This window comes from Pleurodeles waltl, chromosome 1_1 (genome assembly GCF_031143425.1).
Source record: "Pleurodeles waltl isolate 20211129_DDA chromosome 1_1, aPleWal1.hap1.20221129, whole genome shotgun sequence".
Classification (NCBI taxonomy): domain Eukaryota; kingdom Metazoa; phylum Chordata; class Amphibia; order Caudata; family Salamandridae; genus Pleurodeles; species Pleurodeles waltl.
The window spans coordinates 210,802,462-210,824,907 of NC_090436.1; the positions used below are offsets into that span (position 1 = coordinate 210,802,462).

At 46.9% G+C, this 22,446-nt stretch overlaps 1 protein-coding gene across 2 annotated transcripts in view; it reads left to right on the plus strand.

Moving 5' to 3' along the window:
- SPEF2 (sperm flagellar 2) overlaps nucleotides 1-21,804 on the plus strand; it is a 736,330-nt gene extending 714,526 nt beyond the window's left edge. Inside the window, exon 35 of one of the 2 annotated variants that reach the window (XM_069220893.1) lies at nucleotides 21,355-21,804. In XM_069220893.1, the coding sequence (XP_069076994.1) occupies nucleotides 21,355-21,435 (81 nt within the window). In that variant the 3' untranslated portion in view covers nucleotides 21,436-21,804. The remainder of the gene's footprint in view (nucleotides 1-21,354) is intronic. The other variant, XM_069220901.1, reaches the window with a different exon arrangement.
- Nucleotides 21,805-22,446: the final 642 nt, after the last annotated feature.

Sequence of the window (22,446 nt, forward strand, 5' to 3'; positions counted from 1 at the left end):
GATTGTCCCCCTTAAGGCTGCACCCTGGATAGCAGATTCTTGCACAGTTGAGGCCCCATGATAGTAAGCTAGTGAGTCTCCCTCCCTATTGTAGACCCAAAAATAATGGGTCATGATCTGCTCTCGTCCTACAGTGAATTCTGAGTTAGATACCAGATTTTTCAGTTGTGCTGTATTTAGGAGCATGCCCAGTCTCATGTAAATCATGTAGTGTTGTGTAGTAAGAATGTTATCTGTCCCATAGCTGTGTATCCTTCCAGGTATTAGTCGCCAATGTAAAATCCATTCTTCAAACTCCCTAGTTTCCCCTCCTCCTTCCAGTGCTGCACTCACCTGATTAGCCAAGGAGTCATTCAGTGGTGTGAATAAGTATATTTGTAAAGTATTGGAGCCTGTACACCAAGACCAATGGTTCCCGATCCCCATTCTTAAGCTTAATACCCTCTTCCTTCAGGAAGTGCAGGAATGCTATATAGGTTCTCTTTACTTGAGGTAGCTTATTCTAAGTGGCGCTTAAGTGTGATGGCCAGCGCACATACATTCTTGAGTGTTGCTTTACTGGAGTGGCCAGCTTGCATACCTTCTGTGTCATAAAGGTGTATCCAAGTAGGATCCTTTTATTTGTAAATAAATTTCTGTATTTTGGGCCCCCTTTCACTTGCATCTTCTCCTTCAGCTTCCCAGATACAAAACATATTCGTCTTTCAAATACTGAATAACTGTATTCAAAATGCCAACTATCTGGCCATTATCCACCCTTGAATGAAATTACTCTTTAATGTATCTCATCGCAAAAAGGAAAATATTTATTTTTCAGCTTCTCCCAATACCACACCTTTGACAATAGATATTTATTTTTCTATTGATATCCTTACCCCCATTGTTCTCAGCAAGAAACTTTGGAATGCTATTAAATTGCAAGATGTGCCTAGAATCTGTAACTTCCACAGCCACACTGGCAATTTTGCAGCTGCTCCATATTAAAGAGGTTCATCTTTATTACCTGTTGCAAAATACCAAAACAGGCGTTAACACGTGCCCTTCCATTTGAGCTCAGAGTCACGCTCCCTCTAAAACCGTCAGGTTTGTTTTCAAATTGTATATCATCAGTTTAAAAGTACCACTTACACCCTTGCCTAATATGTATACTCCATACTGACGAACCAACCCATGTAATGCACTGTTGCTACCTTCTCATCACAAACCAAAGTATCTCTGAGAAATATATAAATAACTCTTTCTGTGTATTGCCTATTGTTCCTGGACCTTCCGAAGCCAAATACAACTTTGAGCTCACTCAATTGCCAAGTACCTACTGTTTATTCTTTGACGTTTAAGGGTAGGTAGGCCAGATAGCCAAGGCTTACTCATGGAGAGTTACCAAAACGATAACATGCAATAATTATATGTCTGGCATGCATTATTGACTTCTAGAAAATAGATAAAAGCGTGTATTCATATTAGGTTCAGTTGCATAGCATAAAGGATCTCGGTTATGTTATGTTAAGTTAAATGGTTAGCACAGGGTTTAGGGGGTCACACAGAGTTTTCTGCACTCACGAATCGCTGACAGAATCATCAGCAAGCATTTGCAATGCAGTGGGTCTCGCATTTATTCGAGTTAAAGCCATTAGCGTTGTAAACTCCTAACCGGAGTTTTCTTGCCACATAAACTGAAAAGTAAAACTTTGTAGTCAATTAGGCCCAGATTTATGCTAAAGTGGTGCAGCGTGGTGCTGCGCCATAAATAGGAGTGCCGCACTGCGCCACTTTTGAAACGCTGGGGTGCGCCGTATTTAGATGAATACTGCCCATCCCTGCGTTTCCCCCCCACACTGGAGCTGAATTAAGCGGTCTGGTGCCAACTCAGGCATCCTTGCACCATAGTGCAAGGGTGTCTGTGTTGAGGGGATAGATTATTTATGTGCAGGAAGGTGTTCCTTCCTGCTCATAAACAATCTATAATGGCGATTTGGTACTTCTATGTGTGCTGCAAAATGCAGCAGACATAGAAGTACCAAAGCGTCATTTTCAGTGATTGTTTATGTGCAGGAAGGTGTCCCTTCCTGCACGTAAACAATGGTCCATGGCATTTTGCTTCTCCAGCACACATAGAAAAAGCAAAAAACGAGGAGGAATAAAAGCATTCCTTGCAGGTTTGCCATGCTAACAGCACCCCTAGGGTGGCGTTAGTTTTTGATGCTGCCTCAGGTTTACGACAATTCGTAAATCTGAGGCAGCGTCAAAAGCAGTGGGTGTTGCAGTGGAACGTCCACAGTAACACCCATTGCACGACCCTCTGATGCAGAAAACTGCATCAGAGGGCCCCATTTCTACAAGGAAGCGTAACGCACAAAAAAGTGGAGCATTGCTGAGCGCCACTAAAGTGACGCTCCTTTGGCACTAGGGGGGCTCTTAAATATGCCCCTGAGTTTGCACACCAGCACGTTAGTGTCTGTCAATAATACTAAAAGGTCTCTCAACAGGTCAGGAATCACAGAGGGAATGCCGTCAATTTAACATCTGTCCGCAAATGTGGGGTTATGGGCAGAGCTACACCACACATGAAGTATACAAAGACTACCGTATTTGCAGTGGTCGGTCAGCAGTTTTCAAGATCCATACCAGGGAAGGGTTATAAATACAAACGGGCCACACCCATCGCAGTCTGCATCTCTGGGCAGTACCATTAAAGGAGGAGTAAGAAGATGTTGGGTAGGGCGCGTCTCACCAGTGGCCCAGCCTAGCTCATAGGTTCTTCAACTCTTTCATTGCTCACTTAGTAATGCGTTAAATGTAATTTCTTGTCCTATTTCAGGAAGAAGTAGAGGTTTTGAGAACAGCTCAGTTTTTTCAAAATCATGATTTTGAGTATGGTTTAGGGGGTAGTAACTGGTCTTTGGTCTTGGAATTTTGCTGTAAGCAGAAGACCACACAGCAGGACATATCACAACTTGACATTAGTTCTGGACTGAAGTAAGCTTCTCAGCACACCAGGCTGTCTACCTCCTTTTAAGATCAACAGCAGTTGTGTTTGCTCATTTCTCTCTGAGGGGAGACATTGAGTCAAGATTTCCTGAGTTCTGTTCTTTCTTCTCTCCTGCTGTAGAGATAACCTTGCAGTAGAAAGGGAAACATTAATACCTGGTCACAGCACCAGCTAATATTCAGTGAAAAAAGTGACAGTTTGGGTCCACACTAACTGGCCACTCAAATTCAAAATTCAATTACTTCTTCTAAACTTAGAGGGGAAAAAATCAGTTTTAGACACATCTTACTGCAAGTACTGTTTAGCTGCATGGAAACTAGGGCCCATATTTATACTTTTTGTTGCGTCGCAGTTGCGTTTTTTGACACAAGAGTGGCTCAAACTTACAAAATATAATTGTAATTGCAAGGAGCACAGTCTATCTGATTTCCTTGATGATGTCAAGCATCTGCTAATGTGCACAAGATATGTGTACCACACCCAGGCAACCCCAACAAATCAGGGCCTGGTGAGGTGTTTCTTCTTTTTTCTTTGGGCAGGACTAGACTTAAGATGTTTGGAATGGGAGGTATCCCATCACCGAAGGTGTTCTGCAACAGAAAGGCTTTCTGCCAGTACTTTGTTCACCTATCCCATCTTCCAGAGAAGAGAGTTACCGGCTAAAACTCAACCCTATGAATCACCCAGAGGGCTGGGGCTATGCATATTCAAGGTCCCCTTACCTGGTAATCCACCACCTCCACTATCCAAATATTTCTCATACACACCTCACTCTGATGGGTTCTATTGTATTTATTTTAGTTATTTTGGAGCTTTATAAAGCGTGACCATGATGCAAGAGTACCAAAGCAGTGTACGGAGTAAGATAGGTATACAAATACAGAGAATGGAGTATTTACAGGTAGATAGCATCTTAAGCGTATTGGTTACATAAGTAGTTAAGTAAGTCTATTACAGTAAGATGCTATGTATTTATGTTAGTTTGATCATGCAAAATAAACATATATTACAATATGTACATAGGTTTCAAAGTAGGCCAAGATTACTCATTGTTGTTAGAATTTGAGTGATCACTGTACTGGATATATATAAAAAAGTAGTTTTCACCTACTACCTGAAAGTCTGAGGGGAGGAGGTTGTGCGGATATCCAGAGGTAGGGAGTTGCATATCCTAGTTGCCTTACCAGTAAAGGTCCAAGAGTTGGTACATTGTTTTATTTATTTTAGTCTCTAGTCATGAAAGGCTTCCCACATTTTTTCAGAGAAAGCCAGAACTTAGTCCCCCTCTTAAAAAGTGTGGTTAAAAAGGCCATCAATAATTAATCTTGTCATGGCCTGGTATTGGAGACGGTAGACATCCATGATGAAAAGTGTTCAGAGCACGGGTGATGAGCAATATTAAATCATGTACAGTGCTTGTCGGGTGACTTATGATACCAGACGTCTATGCAGGAAAACATACTATGTCGACCAGAATGATGAAATGATAATTAGGACAGCACATGTCAGCCGTTACAGGTGCTTTCATCCAGACATTCCTGTATGTGTGTAGCCTCACATTCATGTAGTCTTTTGCCTCATTGACCATTATAATTTGTTAATGTTTAGCAATCACTGAAACTGATATTGTGCTAGGTATTAATTATCCATTGCTTTGTAAAAGGCTTCTGTATAAAATGCGCTGAGGTTACTATAAATTAATAAAAGATCCTCCCTCCGCCCTCCCTGAACACCCTTTAACTCTCCAGGCCCCACACAGAGGCCTCCATTCATGACCTCTTGTCCCTCAAACCGCAAACTGACATTCTTCCTTGTAGCTTCTCCTTCTTCTGTCTTCGCACATCATCCCTGTGCAGTATCTATACTATGGAAGTACTGGCAGTGATCCACTAAAAGACACTGCTTACCTCTGATATCAATGACTTTGCTATTTTGGAATGTGAATCAATACTTGTTCAGTGCTCTCTTTTCATGACCTATTCCATCTCATTAATTCTAATCTGTTGACTACCCCTACAAAAAGCAACAATGGAATATGCTCTTCCAGACTCAGTAGTTGCTACTGTTATGGAGTACAAGAACATTCATGTCCTATGGGGGGGCTTAATATCTGGTTCCACCTGCCTTCTCTCCAACATTAAAACACTTGGCTTCCATCACTTGGTCTCAAGTCCAACCCATTCAGCTTGCAACACCCTTGATGCTGTATGTGTCCCAATAAACTTAATCTCAGCCCAAATGCATTTGCGAAACAGGAGTTTTTGACATGGTAACTCTTCTTGAAACCATACTCTTGCATCCTAACTGAAGGCAATGTCATTGACTCAACTCTGACGTAAACCGTAAAACCAGAAACCAGATCACTTGGAAAACTTTGAATGAAAACACTTAACTTTCATGATTAAAAGTGGCTCCAAAGTGATATAAACTCTACTGAACCTCCATCAAAAGAAGTTGTGGGGTATATCCATAGTACCTAAAATTCACAAGTACTTCTCAAAACCGCCTTCAAATGCCACAATTTTACAGCGCCAAAAAGGCTGAGAGGACACACTGCACACAAGCATCTCGTTCACTACATGCCCAAACAAAGAGGTCTTTAGAATTGTTTATGCATTTCGCTCCCCGCTCCGCCTTTCCGCGCTCCATCCCGTTTTTCCACCGCGCCTTCAGCCAGTTTCCCGCCACTGCGTCCCCTGCCCCCTCCCCCCTCCTTCTCACCGCTCCTTTAGCCAGTTTCCCGCCGCTGCGTCCCCTGCGGCCCCTCCCCCCTCCTTCTCACCGCTCCTTTAGCCAGTTTCCCGCCGCTGCGTCCCCTGCGGCCTCTCCCCCCAGCCCTCCCATTGGACAGGCCCTCCCGCCTCCCAGCTGCCACACCCACCCTCCCCTCCTCTTATGCCAGCCGCGGCACTGTGACAGGGAGCAACCTTTGACCCTGCTACTGCAGGAAGGTCACTCCTCACTCCGCCTTTCCGCGCTCCATCCCGTTTTTCCACCGCTCCTTCAGCCAGTTTCCTGCCGCTGCATCCCCTGCGGCCCTCCCCCCTCCTTCTCACCGCTCCTTTAGTCAGTTTCCCGCTGCTGCATTCCCTGCGGCCCCTGCCCCCTCCTTCTCACCGCTCCTTTAGCCAGTTTCCCGCCGCTGCGTCCCTTGCGGTCCCTCCCCCCCAGCCCTCCCATTGGACAGCCTCCCAGCTGCCACAACCACAACCACCCTCCCCTCCTCTTATGCCAGCCGCGGCGCGGTGACAGGGGGCAACCTTTGACCCTGCTACTGCAGGCAGGTCACTCCCCGCTCCGCCTTTCCGCACTCCATCCCGTTTTTCCACCGCTCCTTCAGCCAGGTTCCTGCCGCTCTGTCCCCTGCGGCCCCTCCCCCCTCCTTCTCACTGCTCCTTTAGCCAGTTTCCCGCCACTGTGTCCCCTGCGGCCCCTACCCCCTCCTTCTCACCGCTCCTTTAGCCAGTTTCCCGCCGCTGCGTCCCCTGCGGCCCCTCCCCCTAGCCCTCCCATTGGACAGGCCCTCCCGCCTCCCAGCTGCCACACCCACCCTCCCCTCCTCTTATGCTAGCCGCGGCACGGGCTAGCATAAGAGGAGGGGAGGGTGGGTGTGTCTGCGCCCGTCCACCCCCCGGTCCGTGAGACCCCTGCACCTCCAGACGACGCTACACGACCGACCACCTCAACGCCCTCAACCCCAGCCACATCACAGCATGCTCCCAGCCCTCACCAAGGAACACCCACGGACCCTTCGCATGCCGCACCTGCAGATTCACCTGCGACAGAACAACGAAACCAACAAAGACCGAAACTAACCACCTCCACTGCATACTCCACAACACCCGCTACGCACGCAAGCACTCCATCGAGCTCTGGGACCTGCTCGACTCCACCGCCCCAGACGTAGCCTTCCTTACCGAAACCTGGTGGAACGACTCCTCGGCACCCGACATCGCAATAGCCATCCCGGACGGCTACAAGATCATCCGTAGGGACCACAAAAACGGAATCGGAGGAGGCATAGCCATCGCCCACAAATCCTCCCTCAAGGTCGACACCCACACTGACGACTCCCTCAAGACCGCCGAACACCTACACTTCCGCATCCACACCGACCCCAACACCACTCTCAGAGGAATGCTCATCTACAGACCCCCCGGACCACGAGCACCATTCAGCGAATCCCTCGCCGACTTCACCAGCACCCACGCACTCACCTCAACGGATTACATCCTCCTCAGGGACCTAAATTTCCACCTGGAGAACAACAACGACACCAACTCCACTACCCTGATCGACAACCTCACCAACCACGGCCTCAGCCAACTCGTCAACACACCAACCTACATCGCCGGCCACACGCTTGATCCCATCTTCTCCTCAAGCGCCCACGTCACCTTCAACCATACCACCGTACTCCACTGGACCGACCACCACTGCATCCACTTCACCTACAAGAAACCTACCAAGCACCACCGCACCCAACAACCACCCCGCCGATGCTGGAGCAAAGTTACGGAAGTCCAGCTTACCAACGCCCTCGCCCAGAACCCACCCCCGACTCCACCGACCCAGACACCGCCGCCAACAACCTCACCCTGTGGATCAACGACTGCGCCAACACCCTTGCGCCACTCAAAAAACCCACCGACAACCAAGCCAGAAGAAAAGCCACCTGGTTCACCGACGAGCTCCTAAATTCCAAGTGCGACTGTCAGAAGCTAAAAAGGGAATGGCTCCTCAAACGCACATCTGACAGCCTCACAGCCCACAAGGACGCCACCCGCAAGCACCACCAACTCATCAGACAAACCAAACGATCTCACTTCAAGGACCGCCTGGACAACAACACACACGACAGCAAAGAGCTCTTCAGCATCGTGAAAGAACTCTCCAACCCCAGCGCCAACATCAACCACATACCTCCATCCCAAGAACTCTGCAACGCATTGTCCACCTTCTTCCACCGGAAGATCACCGATATCCATGACAGCTTTGATGCCACGCCAGACCCCACCCCCGAACACTCCACCTGTGCAAACCTCCTGGACCAACGGGAACGACACAGAGACACGCAAGATCATGAACTCCATCCACTCAGGATCTCTGTCAGACCCCTGCCCTCACCACGTATACAACAAAGCCGACTCCACCATCGCCCCCCAACTACGGAAGGTCATCAACATCTCCTTCGAAACGGCGACATTCCCTGAAAAATGGAAACACGCCGAAATCCGCGCCCTCCTCAAGAAGCCCAAAGCAGACCCCAACAACCTCAAGAACTTTCGACCCATCTCCCTGCTCCCTTTCCCAGCAAAGGTGATTGAAAAAATCGTCAACAAACAACTAACCAGCCACCTCGAAGACAACGGCATCCTAGACCCCTCCCAGTCCAGCTTCAGACGAAACCACAGCACCGAAACTGCCCTTCTCTCCGCCACAGACGACATCAGATGCCAAATGGACAACGGCGAAACATCAGCTCTCATCCTCCTGGACCTATCTGCCGCCTTCGACACAGTCTGTCACCACACCCTGAAATCACGCCTCCACGAAACCGGAATTCAAGGTAAAGCCCTCGACTGGATCGTCTCATTCCTCTCCGGCAGAACCCAGAGAGTCCGGCTCCCCCCCTTCCGCTCTGAAGCCACCGACATCATCTGCGGCGTCCCCCAAGGCTCATCCCTCAGCCCGACGCTGTTCAACATCTACATGGCCCCCCTCGCTCAAGTGGCCCGACAACACAACCTCAACATCCTCACCTACGCCGATGACACCCAGCTCATCCTCTCACTCACCAAAGACCCCCACACCGCCAAAACCAACCTCCACAAGGGAATGAAATCCAGCGCCGATTGGATGAGAAACAACCGTCTGAAACTGAACTCGGACAACACGGAGGTCCTCATCCTCGGACCCACCCCCTCCGTCTGGAACGACTCCTGGTGGTCCACCGCACTAGGAACCCCGCCGACACCATCCGACCACTCTCACAACCTGGGCTTCATCCTCATCTCCTCCCTCACCATGTCTAAACAGGTCAACGCAGTTTCCTCCTCCTGCTACAACACACTCCGCATGCTCAGCAGAATCTACAAGTGGATCCCGACAGAAACAAGAAGAACAGTGACACAGGCCCTCGTCAGCAGCAGGCTGGACTACGGCAACACACTCTATACAGGCATCCCAGCAAAAGACCTGCTACGCCTCCAATGTATCCAAAACGCCTCCGCCCGGCTAATCCTCAACATACCCCACAACAGCCACATCTCCCACCACCTGAGAAACCTTCACTGGCTCCCAGTGTACAAAAGGATCACTTTCAAGCTTCTTACCCACGCTCACAAAGTGCTCCACGACACCGGACCAGCCTACCTAAACAACAGACTCAGCTTCTACTCCCCCACCCGTCAGCTCCGCTCCACTAACCTCGCCCTCGCCGTAGTCCCCCGCATCCGAAGAAAGACCTCCTGCGGCAGATCCTTTTCATACCTCGCCGCCAAAACCTGGAACACCCTCCCCACCAACCTGCGACAGACTCAACACCTACTCACCTTCAGAAGACTCCTCAAGACCTGGCTCTTCGACCAGTAACACTAGCTCTCCCCCCCTCCCCCAGCGCCTTGAAACCCTCACGGGTACGTAGCGCGCTTTATAAATTCAATGATTGATTGATTGATTCTGTAATCCTTTCCATACTTTGACTAATGTAAAATGCTTGCATTAACTCAGTAGTGCCTTAACACAACCACTTCACTAAGAATGCTGTTTGCTTTAAAATTTGCTTCTTCCCAAAATTAAGCAACATTTCCTCAGAACCTCTCCCACCAAATCTGACTTCCTTAAGCCCCTGCACCTATGTAATCCACTAGTACAAAAAGCAATTGTCAAACTAATTAAAGCCAAAAACATGGTTGGTTGCCTAGCAAACCTTTGCCCACCAAAGATTTTCCACCGGTTCTTCTTGAGCCCTCTGCTGCCATAATGGAGAAAGAAATCTTCAAATTTTCAGTTGATGGGTTCCCTAGTGACCTGAAGACACCATATATTAAACCTGCTCTAAAGAAACAGATACTTGACCAGGCTGACCCAGCTTATTGCTGATCAGAAGCAAATGGATCTTTTTTAGGTAAACACATTGAAACGGTAGCCTTAATCCTGATATCAGCATTCATCAAACATCTTAATCTGATGTCTGACAGAATAAATTCATACTGGGAAGAAGTACTGAGCTAGCGCTAATCTCCGTTTGTGAGGAACTTAAAGTCTCTTGAAACCCCAGTAGGGTCACTGCTCTACCACTACGTGACCTGTCATCAGCCTTTGACACAGTTGACCACCAGATACTAGCCCAGTGGTTGTATGACACTGAAATACAGAGTACAGTATTCAACTTAATAACATTTTTCCTCAAGAAAAGCCCACAAATGGCCTCCCTATCACCTTTGTTTTTTCCATCATGCCACAGTTCAGTAGGTACCAGACAGCTTGGAATTGTCCTTGCCTTCTGCAAAACATTTTGAACCAGAGCTTGCAACCCTCCTTATCAGCCCGCCATTCAATTACAACTTCTTGGACTTTGCCATGGGTGCATGGGAGCCACGCTTTTAAATCCCACAGTTCACAGAAAGCCATTTGCCATAGGCCTGCTCTTGGTAAGTTTTTGTCCTCTCACCCATTACTGGAAAGTGAAACACCAACATACTTGGATACATTTCACTAGTTTTGTTAATGATGCTCAATGCATACTCATGCAGTTCACAAAAGGCAAACTAGAGCACTTCAAAAATAGGAGAGCTATGGCTTGTACGCTGAGTCACGCCTCCCCAGTGTGGCAATCCCACCAACAATATAGAATGTTTTTGGCTACTCCAGGGCAGTACCGACTTCATAGCCTGTGTAGACACCCCAAGGCCCATTCTGCTCCTTCTAAGACAGGGATGGATCTAGGAGAAGAAAACAGCAACATAAGCAGATGCAGTCTCCACCATCCTCTGCTGGATCTGCTGCCTCAAAGCCGCTCAGATCCCCCTCACCTAAGCCATTATCTTCTGTTGAAGCTTGGGGTCCCCCACTTTGTCACCAAATAGGATGTAATTCCATATTTCACTGCTCATCCAACTAACCTACAAGGGCTATGCCCTACCTTTCCTTACCCTTCCTCAGGGCCACCGTCCTTCTGCCATTTTATGTTTTCCAATAAACATTTCAATTTTAGAAATGGACACCCTTGCCCTGTTAGGCAAAGGTGCAATAGAGTTGGTGCCTTTAGAGGAAATAGGCACAGGATTCTATTCCCTGTCATTCTTGGACCCTAAGAAAGACAGGGGTCTGAGATCCATCCTAGCTCTTTGCTATCTGAACCAGTTAATTCTACAGGACAAGTGCAAGATGCTTGCCTGAACCAAGTCGTGCTGTCCTTGAATGTTGGAGAGTAGCTAGCATCCTTGGAACTTCAGGATGACTACTTCATCTACTGATTCTTCCTGCCCACTGATATTACCCTAGGTTCATAGTGGGATACAATATCATTTCACAGTTCTACCATTCAGACTTGTCTTTTAAAAAGTGCTAGCAGTTGTGGTGGCTTTCCTGCAGGTGCTTTTACATACTCTGATGATTGGCTGGTGCTCGTGGAGTAGCCAGTGCTCGTCAGGGATCACTGGCAGTGGACAATTACTCTCCTTCATGGCTCTTACTTTATTGTTAACATCCAACAATCCCATCTCTAACTCACATAACTAACCTTTATTTGGGTGGGAGTGTACATAATCCACATAAAGGCTTTTCCTCCTCTTAGGAGGATTGCAGATATTGGGGAAATTACTTCAAGATTTCTAACTCAAGCTTGGATCCCTCTTATGCACGCTTGCATCTGCTTTCCATCTTGGCTTCGTGCATTATTTTGGTGCCTCACACCCTATGGTGTCTTAGCTCTCTGTAGCTCCACCATCAGGATAGCCTCAAAGCTCGTGTGCAGATCCTACACTCTATTCCTCCACATCTGACCTAGTGAGTGGACCCCTGCTACATTTTGTAAAGTCGGTCCTTCAGCTGTCCACAGGCAGAGACTCTCTGATCATGGCCGCCTAATGCTTGAGTCAGTGGTTGCATTTGGGGTCCACCAGCACTCAGAGAAAAAAAAAACACAAAATGAGGAATAAAGGAGGAAAAGAAAAACGGAAAAAAGGGTGACAACGAACACACAGATGAAAAAAGAACCTGAACGAGTGAGATAAAATGACATAGAGTGTTTGATGGTAGATGGAATAGGCATACAGTGGAATCAAAACTATGCTGTCTAAGTCTTTTGCCATGATATGGGATAGCATGGGCCACAGGCACCTGTGCAAAAACATTGGACCCGACATATATTTTTACAAATCAAGCAGTGTGTGGACCTCTTTGCTGTGTTTGGGTGCCTATTTGGGTGACATGGCTGACATCCTTTCAGTGTTGGAACAGCACTTGCACATAGATATGCTCAAGCTGCAGGTAATCCATTTAGTCTTTATGGCATTTCTTCCTTCCATCTCAGGGAGCACCATCCAGATTTTTGTCAGATAACACCTCCACCATCCTTAATATCAATTGATAGGGCAGTGTGGGGGTCACAGACCTTATGTTGGGAGGTGAATAGTGCTCAGTTGTGGGGAAATTTTCCAGTAGTGGCCCACATAGCAGACTGCGTTAGTGTGATGGCTGGTGCTCTCAGTTACTTTTCAGTGTAGGCCCATGAGTGAAAGCAGCATCCTGAAATGATCTTCACCATGTGGTTTGCATTTGTGGATCTCTTTGGCACAGCTCAGAACAGAAGGTGTCCTCAATATTGTGCAATACTGTTCCCTCTTAATGATTCCTTCAGGGATATTCTTCAGGTTCAACTCGTGTTAGGGTCTGCAGTACTTATTTTCAATGATTCCGTTTGCGGACCTGTTAGCACTCTGCACTGCTTCCTCTCCTTTGTGGAGCAGACATGCTTTTGCAACAGGATCATCAATGTTGGGGTGGGACTGTCCCCTGCATGGTGAATTTTACCCCTGCTTTGAGTGCCCAAAAACATGTGAAACTGTCAATCTGACTTTTATTTTGATCTTTTCTTCATGCTAATCTAGCATCTCCACAGAGACCAGGCCTATCCTTCTCAGTGTGAGGGCGAGGATTTGTCCTGTGATCTCTAGGGGCACACAACCCCTATTTTAGAGTGGCAGTGTTTTGTGAATCCATAATATGACCAGCCTTTTTTGTCTGTGTCAGGAGAGTGTAGCCTAGTGATCCCTCTTGTATAACATGTATAACATGTTGTTGTGTGAAGTATAGAACTTTGAGCTTGCATCCCCTTTGTTTGTTTGTTGAGTATCTGATGGAAACCTTTAGCTGCAGATTCCTTACCTTAGAATATTCCCCAGGCATCAGACTGGATCCTGGAATTTTCAAGCAGTAGCTCTGCGTGCCAGTAGATGTTGTTGATTGGCTCCGCTTCAGCGTCATCTACTTCAGAAGTGGCATGCACGGTGCATATATAGGCACCAACCCAGTGTACTGACATCATTTTTTTTCTTTCCACTCCATCAGCGCAGAACCTGAAAAGCCACCAGTCTGTTTTTTGGACTATTTTTTCAGAGTTTTTTGAGTTCGTCTCCAAGTGGGCTTATGGATGTCCCCTAGAAAACCTGTGGATTTAAGCCCTGTGGTTCCTGTCTGTGACAGGCCCCTACCTGGTTTGCCTATAGTGCCTGATGCCGGGCCATGATTCCAAGGCTTGTGAAGACTCTTGCACCATGAACCCTAGGGAGCTCCAGGAGCGGTCCCTCAAGCTTCTGGTTGCCCAACCCCATTTGACTCCATGACTCTCCAGGTCCCGCTTGAGCAGTTCCTGGTGGTTGTGATCGCGCCCGAAGTCTTTATCGAGTAAGTGTAGGAAGGTAGCCTCTTTCTAGCCTTGTTACCCCCACTTTTGGCCTGTTTGTGAGTATATGTCAGGGTGTTTTTACTGTCTCACTGGGATCCTGCTAGCCAGGGCCCAGTGCTCATAGTGAAAAACCCTATGTTGTCATTATGTTTGATATGTGTCACTGGGATCCTGCTAGTCAGGACCCCAGTGCTCATACGTTTATGGCCTATATATGTTCCTTGTGTGGTGCCTAACTGGATCACTGAGGCTCTGCTAACCAGAACCTCAGTGTTTATGCTGTCTCTGCTTTTAAAATTGTCACTGCAGGCTAGTGACCGATTTTACCAATTCTGATTGGCAGAGGCAGACTGGAACACCCTTATAAATCCCTAGTATATGGTACCTAGGTACCCAGGGTATTGGGTTTCCAGGAGCTCCCTATGGGCTGCAGCATTTCTTTTGCCACCCATAGGGAGCTCAGACAATTCTTACACAGGACTGCCACTGCAGCCTGTGTGAAATAACGTCCACGTTATTTCACAGCCATTTTACACTGCACATAAGTAACTTATAAGTCACCTATATGTCTAACCCCCACTTAGTGTGAGGGCACCCTGGCACTAGCCAAGGTGCCCCCACATTGTTCAGGGCAATTTCCCCGGACTTTGTGAGTGCGGGGACACCATTACACTTGTGCACTACATATAGGTCAATACCTATATGTAGTGTCACCATGGTAACTCCAAACATGGCCATGTAACATGTCTAGGATCATGGAATTGCCACCCCAATACCATTCTGGTATTGGGGGGACAATTCCATGCATCCCCGGGTCTCCAGCATGGAGCCCGGGTACTGCCAAACTAACTTTCCAGGGTTTTCTCTGCAGCTACCGCTGATGCCAACCCTCAGCCCAGTCCCAGGAAGGCAGAACAAAGGATTTCCTCTCCCTCTCCCTTTGGAAATAGGTGTGAAGGGCCTGAGAGGAGTAGCCTCTCCTGGCCTCTGGAAATGCTTTGAAGGGCACAGATGGTGCCCTCCTTGCATAATCCAGTCTACACCGGTTCAGGGATCCCCCCAGCCCTGCTGTGGCGTGAAACTGGACAAAGGAAAGGGGAGTGACCACTCCCCTGACCAGAACCTCCCGGGGGAGGTGCCCAGAGCTCCTCCATTGTGTCCCAGACCTCTGCCATCTTGGATGCAGAGGTGTGAGGGCACAATGGACAGCTCTAAGTGGCCAGTGCCATGCGGGTGACATCAGAGACCCCTCCTGATAGGTGCTTACCTTTCTCTGTAGCCAGTCCTCCTCTGAGGGCTATTTAGGGTCTCTCCTGTGGGTATCTCACCAGATAATGAATGCAAGAGCTCACCAGAGTTCCTCTGCACTTCCCTCTTTGACTTCTGGTAAGTATTGACCGCTGACTGCTCCAGGATGCCTGCAAAACCACAACAAAGTAGCAAGAAGACTACCAGCAACATTGTAGCGCCTCATCCTGCCAGCCTTCTCGACTGTTTCCTGGTGGTGCATGCTCTGAGGGCTGTCTGCCTTCACCCTGCACTGGAAGCCAAGAAGAAATCTCCCGTGGGTCGACGGAATCATCCTCCTGCAGGCACCAAACTTCTGCATCACCAGTCCTCTGGGTGACTCTTGGACTCTGTCCCCTTCCTTTGCAGGTCCTCAGGTCCAGGAATCCGTCTTCTGTGCTTTCCAGTCAGTTGTTGTCTTTGCAGAATCCCCTATCCTGACTTTACTGTCTTTCTGGGGTAGTAGGGTAACTTTACTCCTACTTTTCAGGGTCTTGGGGTGGGGTATCTTGGACACCCTTAGTGTTTTCTTACACCCCCAGCGACCCTCTACAAACTACACTAGGCCTTCGGTCCATTCGTGGTTCGCATTCCACTTGGGGAGTATATGGTTTGTGTTGCCCCTAGGCCTATTGTCTCCTATTGCATTCTATTGTGTTCTACACTGTTTGCACTACTTTTCTAACTGTTACTTACCTGATTTTGGTTTGTGTGTGTATATTTTGTGTATATTACTTACCTCCTAAGGGAGTATATCCTCTGAGATACTTTTGGCATATAGTCACTAAAATAAAGTACCTTTATTTTTAGTAACTCTGAGTATTGTATTGTCTTTTGATATAGTACTAAGTGATATAAGTGGTATAGTAGGAGCTTTGCATGTCTCCTAGTTCAGCTTAAGCTGCTCTGCTATAGATACCTCTATCAGCCTAAACTGCTAGAACACCTCTAATCTACTAATAAGGGATAACTGGACCTGGCACAAGGTGTAAGTACCACAAGGTACCCACTATATAAGCCAGGCCAGCCTCCTACAGTAAGTCCCTCAAAAAGTCTAAAAAATTTAGGAAGTCAAGCACTCTTTGACTCAGCCACACCAGTCTAAGTATTCAGACGAGGCATGGGAACGATAACACAAATCTAGCTGGGCCGTATTCCACTGCATTAGCTGCAGACCCTGAGCCTGGGTCTGATCTGCACCTCCCAGAGTTTCCCAGAGCGACACAACCAACTAAAGGACTTCTATGAGGCCATGCACCTCATATTTGGCAGGCCGGCCCCTCTGGAGTGCCTTCGGATCACTTTCTGGTGACCAAGAAGGATGGAGGCCTCTGCCTTATATTAGACCTGCACACTCAACTTTTTCCTGAAGAAGGAGAAATGTAAGATTCTCAAGTTGGCTCATTTCCTGTCTACCCTGAACCCTGGAGACTGGATGGTAGCATTGTACTTGCTGGATGCCTATCTTCACATCCCTGCCCTGGCTACCCACAGACATTACCTGCAGTTCATGGTGGGAAAAGAGCACTTCCAGTCCCCTTTTGTCTTACCAGCTGTTGCAGCCCATCCGCGGAAGTTGAGGGTTCCAGTCTTTCCCTACCTCTGTGACTGGTTGTTGAAGGCCGGCTTGCAGCAGGCTGTCCTTCCCACCTCCAGACTAAGGTGGACTATCTTTCGCTGGGGTTCACTGTCAAAGTACCGAAGTCACACCTGACTTCCTCTCAGGCATTCCCTTTTATCGAAGCCATTCTGGAAACATTGCTGTTTCAGGCCTATCCTCTGGAGCAGCGAGTTCAGGATAATCAGGCTAAAATTGCAATGCTTCAACCTCTTTCCTGGATTTAGGTGAGACTGACTCTGAGGCTGCTTTGCCTCATGGCAGCCTGCGTTTTGCTGGAGACACATGTCTGCTGGCATATGCAGGCTCTGCGATGAGGCCTGCTGTCCCAGTGGGCACAGTATCAGGGGAACCTCTCTGACATGGTTCAGATATCAGAGGGAACTACAAAAGATATCAGAGGGAACTACCAAAGATATCTGAGGGAACTACAAAAGAACTGTAGTGGCAGACCCCTCTCCCTTCCCCGCCCAGAACTCACAGCGGTGACAGGTGCGTCACTCCTGGGTTGGGGCGGCCCTCTGGGAGAGAAGATCAGAGGGCTCTGGGTTGCAATGGAGTCTCATCCCTACATAAACCCATTGGAGGTGAGAGTGATTTCCCTGGCATTAAAAGCCTTTCATCCTTCCGTCAAGGGAAGGCTGGTTCAGGTGTTTACAGACTACGCCACCGCCATGTGGTATTGCAACAAACAGAGTGGGGTGGGATTGTGAACCCTATGTCAAGAGGCCTGCCATCTCTGGACATGGCTGGGACTTCTAGACATTTTCCTGGTCGTTCAACCCCTTGCAGGATCTCTAAATGCCAAGGAAGTTGAATTCAGGCTTCAGTGCCTCATAGATCACAAATAGTGTTTTGACCTTGAGGTGGTGCAAGGTCTCTTCCATGATTGGGAAGAATCTTGGTTAGGTCTATCTGCCACCGCAGAGAAATGAAGTGTCAACACTTCTGCGTGCTCGAGTTTTCAAGGTGGGTGTCACTCAGACGCATTTCATCTCAAGTGGAATTCTGGCCTCCTATATGTCATTCCATTGATACCACGCCTGTCCAGCGTTCTCAAGTTCTCACACTGCTGACCTTCTTTTCTCTGCCTTACCCTTCCAAAGAGGGGGAAAAACTCCATCGCCTGGACTGAAAAGGAGCGTTATCATTCTACATTGATTGTACTAAGGAACATCACGTGGATGATCAACTCTTCATAGGGTTTACCGGAGTGAAGCAAGGAAAGGCTGTGCAGAAAAAAAAACATCTCCATCTCCAAATGGATTGTATTCTGCATTATGATCTCCTGTGCACTGGGCTAAAAGCAACCACCAGAGTCAAGGCTGCAACCACTGTATAAGCTTGCAGAGTCCCTGTCCTGGACATCTGCCAGGCTTATATTTCAGCCTCTCTACACACTTTCATAAAGCATTACTGCCCAGACAGGCAGGTCTGTTGTGACAGGCATTTTCTCCATTCCGTTCTCCAAGAATTTCTGGTCTGAATTTGTTTGTGGACCCACCTCTGGGTAGGTATCGCTTGAACATCTAGGCTAAGGTAAAGAATCTGCTTCTAGAGAGACTCTATGTAGCCACAGATTCCTTACCAGCCCTTCCATCCTATCCACTACAGGGAGTGGTCCCTGTAGGTCCGTAGGCCCATATTCATAGTTTTTGGTGCAAAACTGCGCTAACACAGGTTTGCATCAAAAACGTAACCGCTAGCTTGCTTCATTCTCAGACGCATGCCAGGGGTCATACTTATAGAAAAGCGCCAGCCAAAGGTAAGGCCCGGCTAGTGTCCTGAAAAACAATGCTAGCCGGGTGGGGGTGCCAGTAGGGAAGGGGGAAGGTGTGCCTCAAAAAATGATGCTAGCCTGGTTAGAGGTAAAAAAAAGGCCTGTAACCAGACTAGTGCCATTTCCTGGCGCAGAACCACCAAAATATGACTCCCATCTTAGGAAAGGATGGAGTCATGCCCACCACCCCAGTGGCCAGCACAGGGGACAAGTGTCCTCTGGGCATTGTCATTGCACCCTGTTAGGGCTCCCAATGGCAACAGAAAATGATTAAAAATGCTTACCTGGACTTACCTGGGATGGGTTCCCCCATCTACCGGTGTCCCTCTGGTGGGGCTGGGGGTGTTCCTGGGGCTTGGGGTGGGCACCTGTGGACCCATTCCATGGTGTTTAACCATGGAAATGGGCCCACGGGTCCCCTAAAGCCTGTCTGATCCAGGCGTTAAATAATGGTGCTAAGCAAGCTTAGCACCAATATTTAGCCCTGCCTCCCATTTTAGCACCAGGATAAATATGGCGCTATGGGGATAGCACCATTTTTTGAATGGGAACGCCTACCTTGCATCTTATTGATGCAGAGTAGGTTCACGCATCACAAAAATGGTGCAAACTCCAACATTTTTACGCTAGACGTGTCTACTGTCAAAATGTAAATGTGGAGTTAAGTTTGCGCCAAATTTGTGTTAAAATAAATGACGCAAATTAGGCGCAACTAGGTATAAACATGCCCCTTAGTGTCTACACACTGGTTTGCCAGCATTCTTTTGTGGCAATGGGCTTCTGGTGCAGAAATGTAATGAAAACAAACTGATATCAGGGCACCCATGCAGGTACAATTCATGTCACTTCCAAAACAGATGACGCCAACATGGAGCCAGTCAACGTCATTTCCGACACACAGAGGTACTGCTCGAAAATTGCTGTATCCAGTTTGATGCCTGGGGAATATTCTGATGTAAGGAATCTGCCATTAGATGTGCCTCTACCAGATTAAGCGTTACTGAAGGTAAGTAGCTTGTTCGTGAGCTTCCCCAGGCAGTTGAGGTATAATTTCTTCCTGCCTGTGACTTGAAGGTGGTGACCCAGACACTCAAGTGAGGAGAATTGAGACAGGGCTACCTTTAGGAATTCACTGAACTGTGTTAGGAAGCAGCAGCTGATTAGCTATGCTTAAACAATGCCATTTGAAAACCAGATGTTTCACTTCCAAATCATATGAATTGTTAAAGACAGTCCACAAATGTATCTATCACTGTACCTCCCATACCATTTCATGGTAGTCATAACTTAAAGGTAAGCCCTTCATTTACTCTAAAACACAGCGAAATGCATTTTCTCCTGACCTTTCAGATCCTGTATTAGCTATTATACTTCACCAAAAATGAGTTCTAATAAAAAAGTGTCTAGAAATGTGCATGTTTTTTTTAAAAACAACATGCAAATCCTGCATCACTAGTCTAAAAGTGCCTTATTGTGCTAGGCAGGTGCAGTACGAATGATTGTAAACAAAAACAAAAATATGATTCAAAATTATTGTGGCTACAGTACATTGAGTCAGACGTTCATCATATTTCCGACTAATCAGCATATTTAAATTGGGTAATGAGTTCCCATTGCTAAAATTAAAGACAGATGAACAATTGGAGGAACGACTAAGGGTTGTACACAGTTAAAAAATCCGAAAAGCAATATGTTCATTTTTATTTTGATTATTCATAAGGAAACATCATGAAACATGAAAACGTGTATTTCATAATAAATGAATTGGAAATTGTAGCATTAGGGGTGACAGTGGGGTTAGAACTAGCTGTTTCAAGGGCCAAGCTATGACTAACTTTATTGGATAGGGTCGGGGCGAAGTCAGGTTTATGATCAAATTCTGAATTTGGAGAAGTGAAAAGGTCATTTCTTGGGCTAGGGCTTTCGTTATGACTAGATCAAGCGATAGGGCTATGGATTGTTGAAAGGGATGTTATTTATTCTCGGTTTCACTATTATGATGTCAATCTAATGCAAAATCCTCTATGAGTCATCGTTATCAGTTCTTGGTACTAACTTCATCATAAGTGTAATTGATCATTTTGGTATTCTTCATTACATTACCTCACTGTCCTATAGTTCATGAGGAACATTGAACTTTTTCTTTGATATTCTTACAATCAATTGCCATGTGTCACTTTTTAGATCGAGCATAGCAGCGGTCAAGCGCTGCTTTTCCAACATGTTGGTACTATCTGGGCTTTTAACCACGCCCACCGCATGCCCATCACTATCACTCGTTCATGGGCTTACGTTGGTAAATGCTTTTCGTTTGTCCCTCCTTGGGGTGGTTGTTTTACCGCCTTGGCCATCGACTCTGTTACATGGATAATTGCACTTCTGCCGATAACTCTGACTGGAAGCAAACTTCTTTTTCCTTTTGTGTCTCTCCTTGGCGCTCACGTTCATGGCGGCTGTGGCACTTTGAATCGGCTCGCTTATGTCAACTATTTTACTTTTTATTTTCAGCTTGTGTGGCAAGAAAAGTCCAGTTAGGAATTTACAACGCTGTTAGCTCTAACTCGAGCAAACGTGAGACCCATTGTATTGCAAATGCTTGTTAACTTTTTCTGCCCGAATACCACCATCTTTAGCGTTTCAGACTCTAAATTCCAATGTCCCCAGCTGTTTGTTTCATATTAATTATTGAATTACTAGACAGTAGATACATAATGAATGCACCACAGTATTACAATGTGTATTGATATTCCTTACATCGTTTCCTATAGGTCATTCAGTCAATACTTCTGAAAATCAAGCAAGCAAACGAAGGTGACGTTCAGGCAGCTGTCACTAACAAGGCCGAATAAAGCGCGGGAAAGCATCGGAAGACCATGCAGGCGTTATTATGCGTGAAAGAAGGAAATATTTGTCCATGCCTATTGACTTATGGTAGCTATGTTACAGCAGATACATTCTGAAGAGTTTACATATGTAATGTGTTCGAAACATTAGTGTTTAACTGGCGAAATGCGCCTGTATAAAAACACCGAAAAACAAAATGGGGACACTCTTATGAGATCAATGTCTACTGAATCTTTCTGAATGTTTGATTCTGGAAGCCATTTTAAATCCTTGAGAAGTATATTGCACCGACGTCCAAACAGCTCAAGGGCATAAAGATATATATAGTATGCTAAAGATTATTATCAGTTAATAAAGAAATGTTACAAGGCAAATGGGTGTCATGATGACTCGTATGTACCTTAAATAACTGCAATCGCCTGTTCTGGACATTTTACCTGCTGAAATAAGTATGGAGCTCTCCGCCAGTATGCGGTTCATTTTATGCTGTAGTCGGCTTCCTAATCACCGCCCCTGCAATGTGGGAACATACACCGTAAACGGTACGGGAGGGGGGTGGCATAATAATAGTCCATTGTGAGGGAGAACGCAGACCTGATTAAAAACCAACAAAACATATGAGACGGAGGTACTTGGACACCGGAAGACAAACAAAAACAAGGAAAAGGGCAAGGAGCTTGCACCATGGTGAAAGTTTGCAGAGCCAATACTATCCTCGTTTCTGGCTTGCAGCATATATCCTTGGTTCCATGGACGTCGTCGGCTAACTGTCAGGGTTTGCCCCTTCTCCATGTCAAACGGGAAGATGTAAGGACCGCAAAAAAGTAACAAGACGGGAAGAGCAACAGTAAGGGTAGCACAGAAGCCACACGTGGGGTACAAAGTAGCAGTCAATGGTGACGTGTGTATGATAGCATCCTGAGCCGTATACATTTAGAATCCTCAAGACGTATCTGTGCTAGCAGAGAGAAATGTCTGAAACGCTCAATTTTGAACTCGTGTATAAGGTGAGGTGT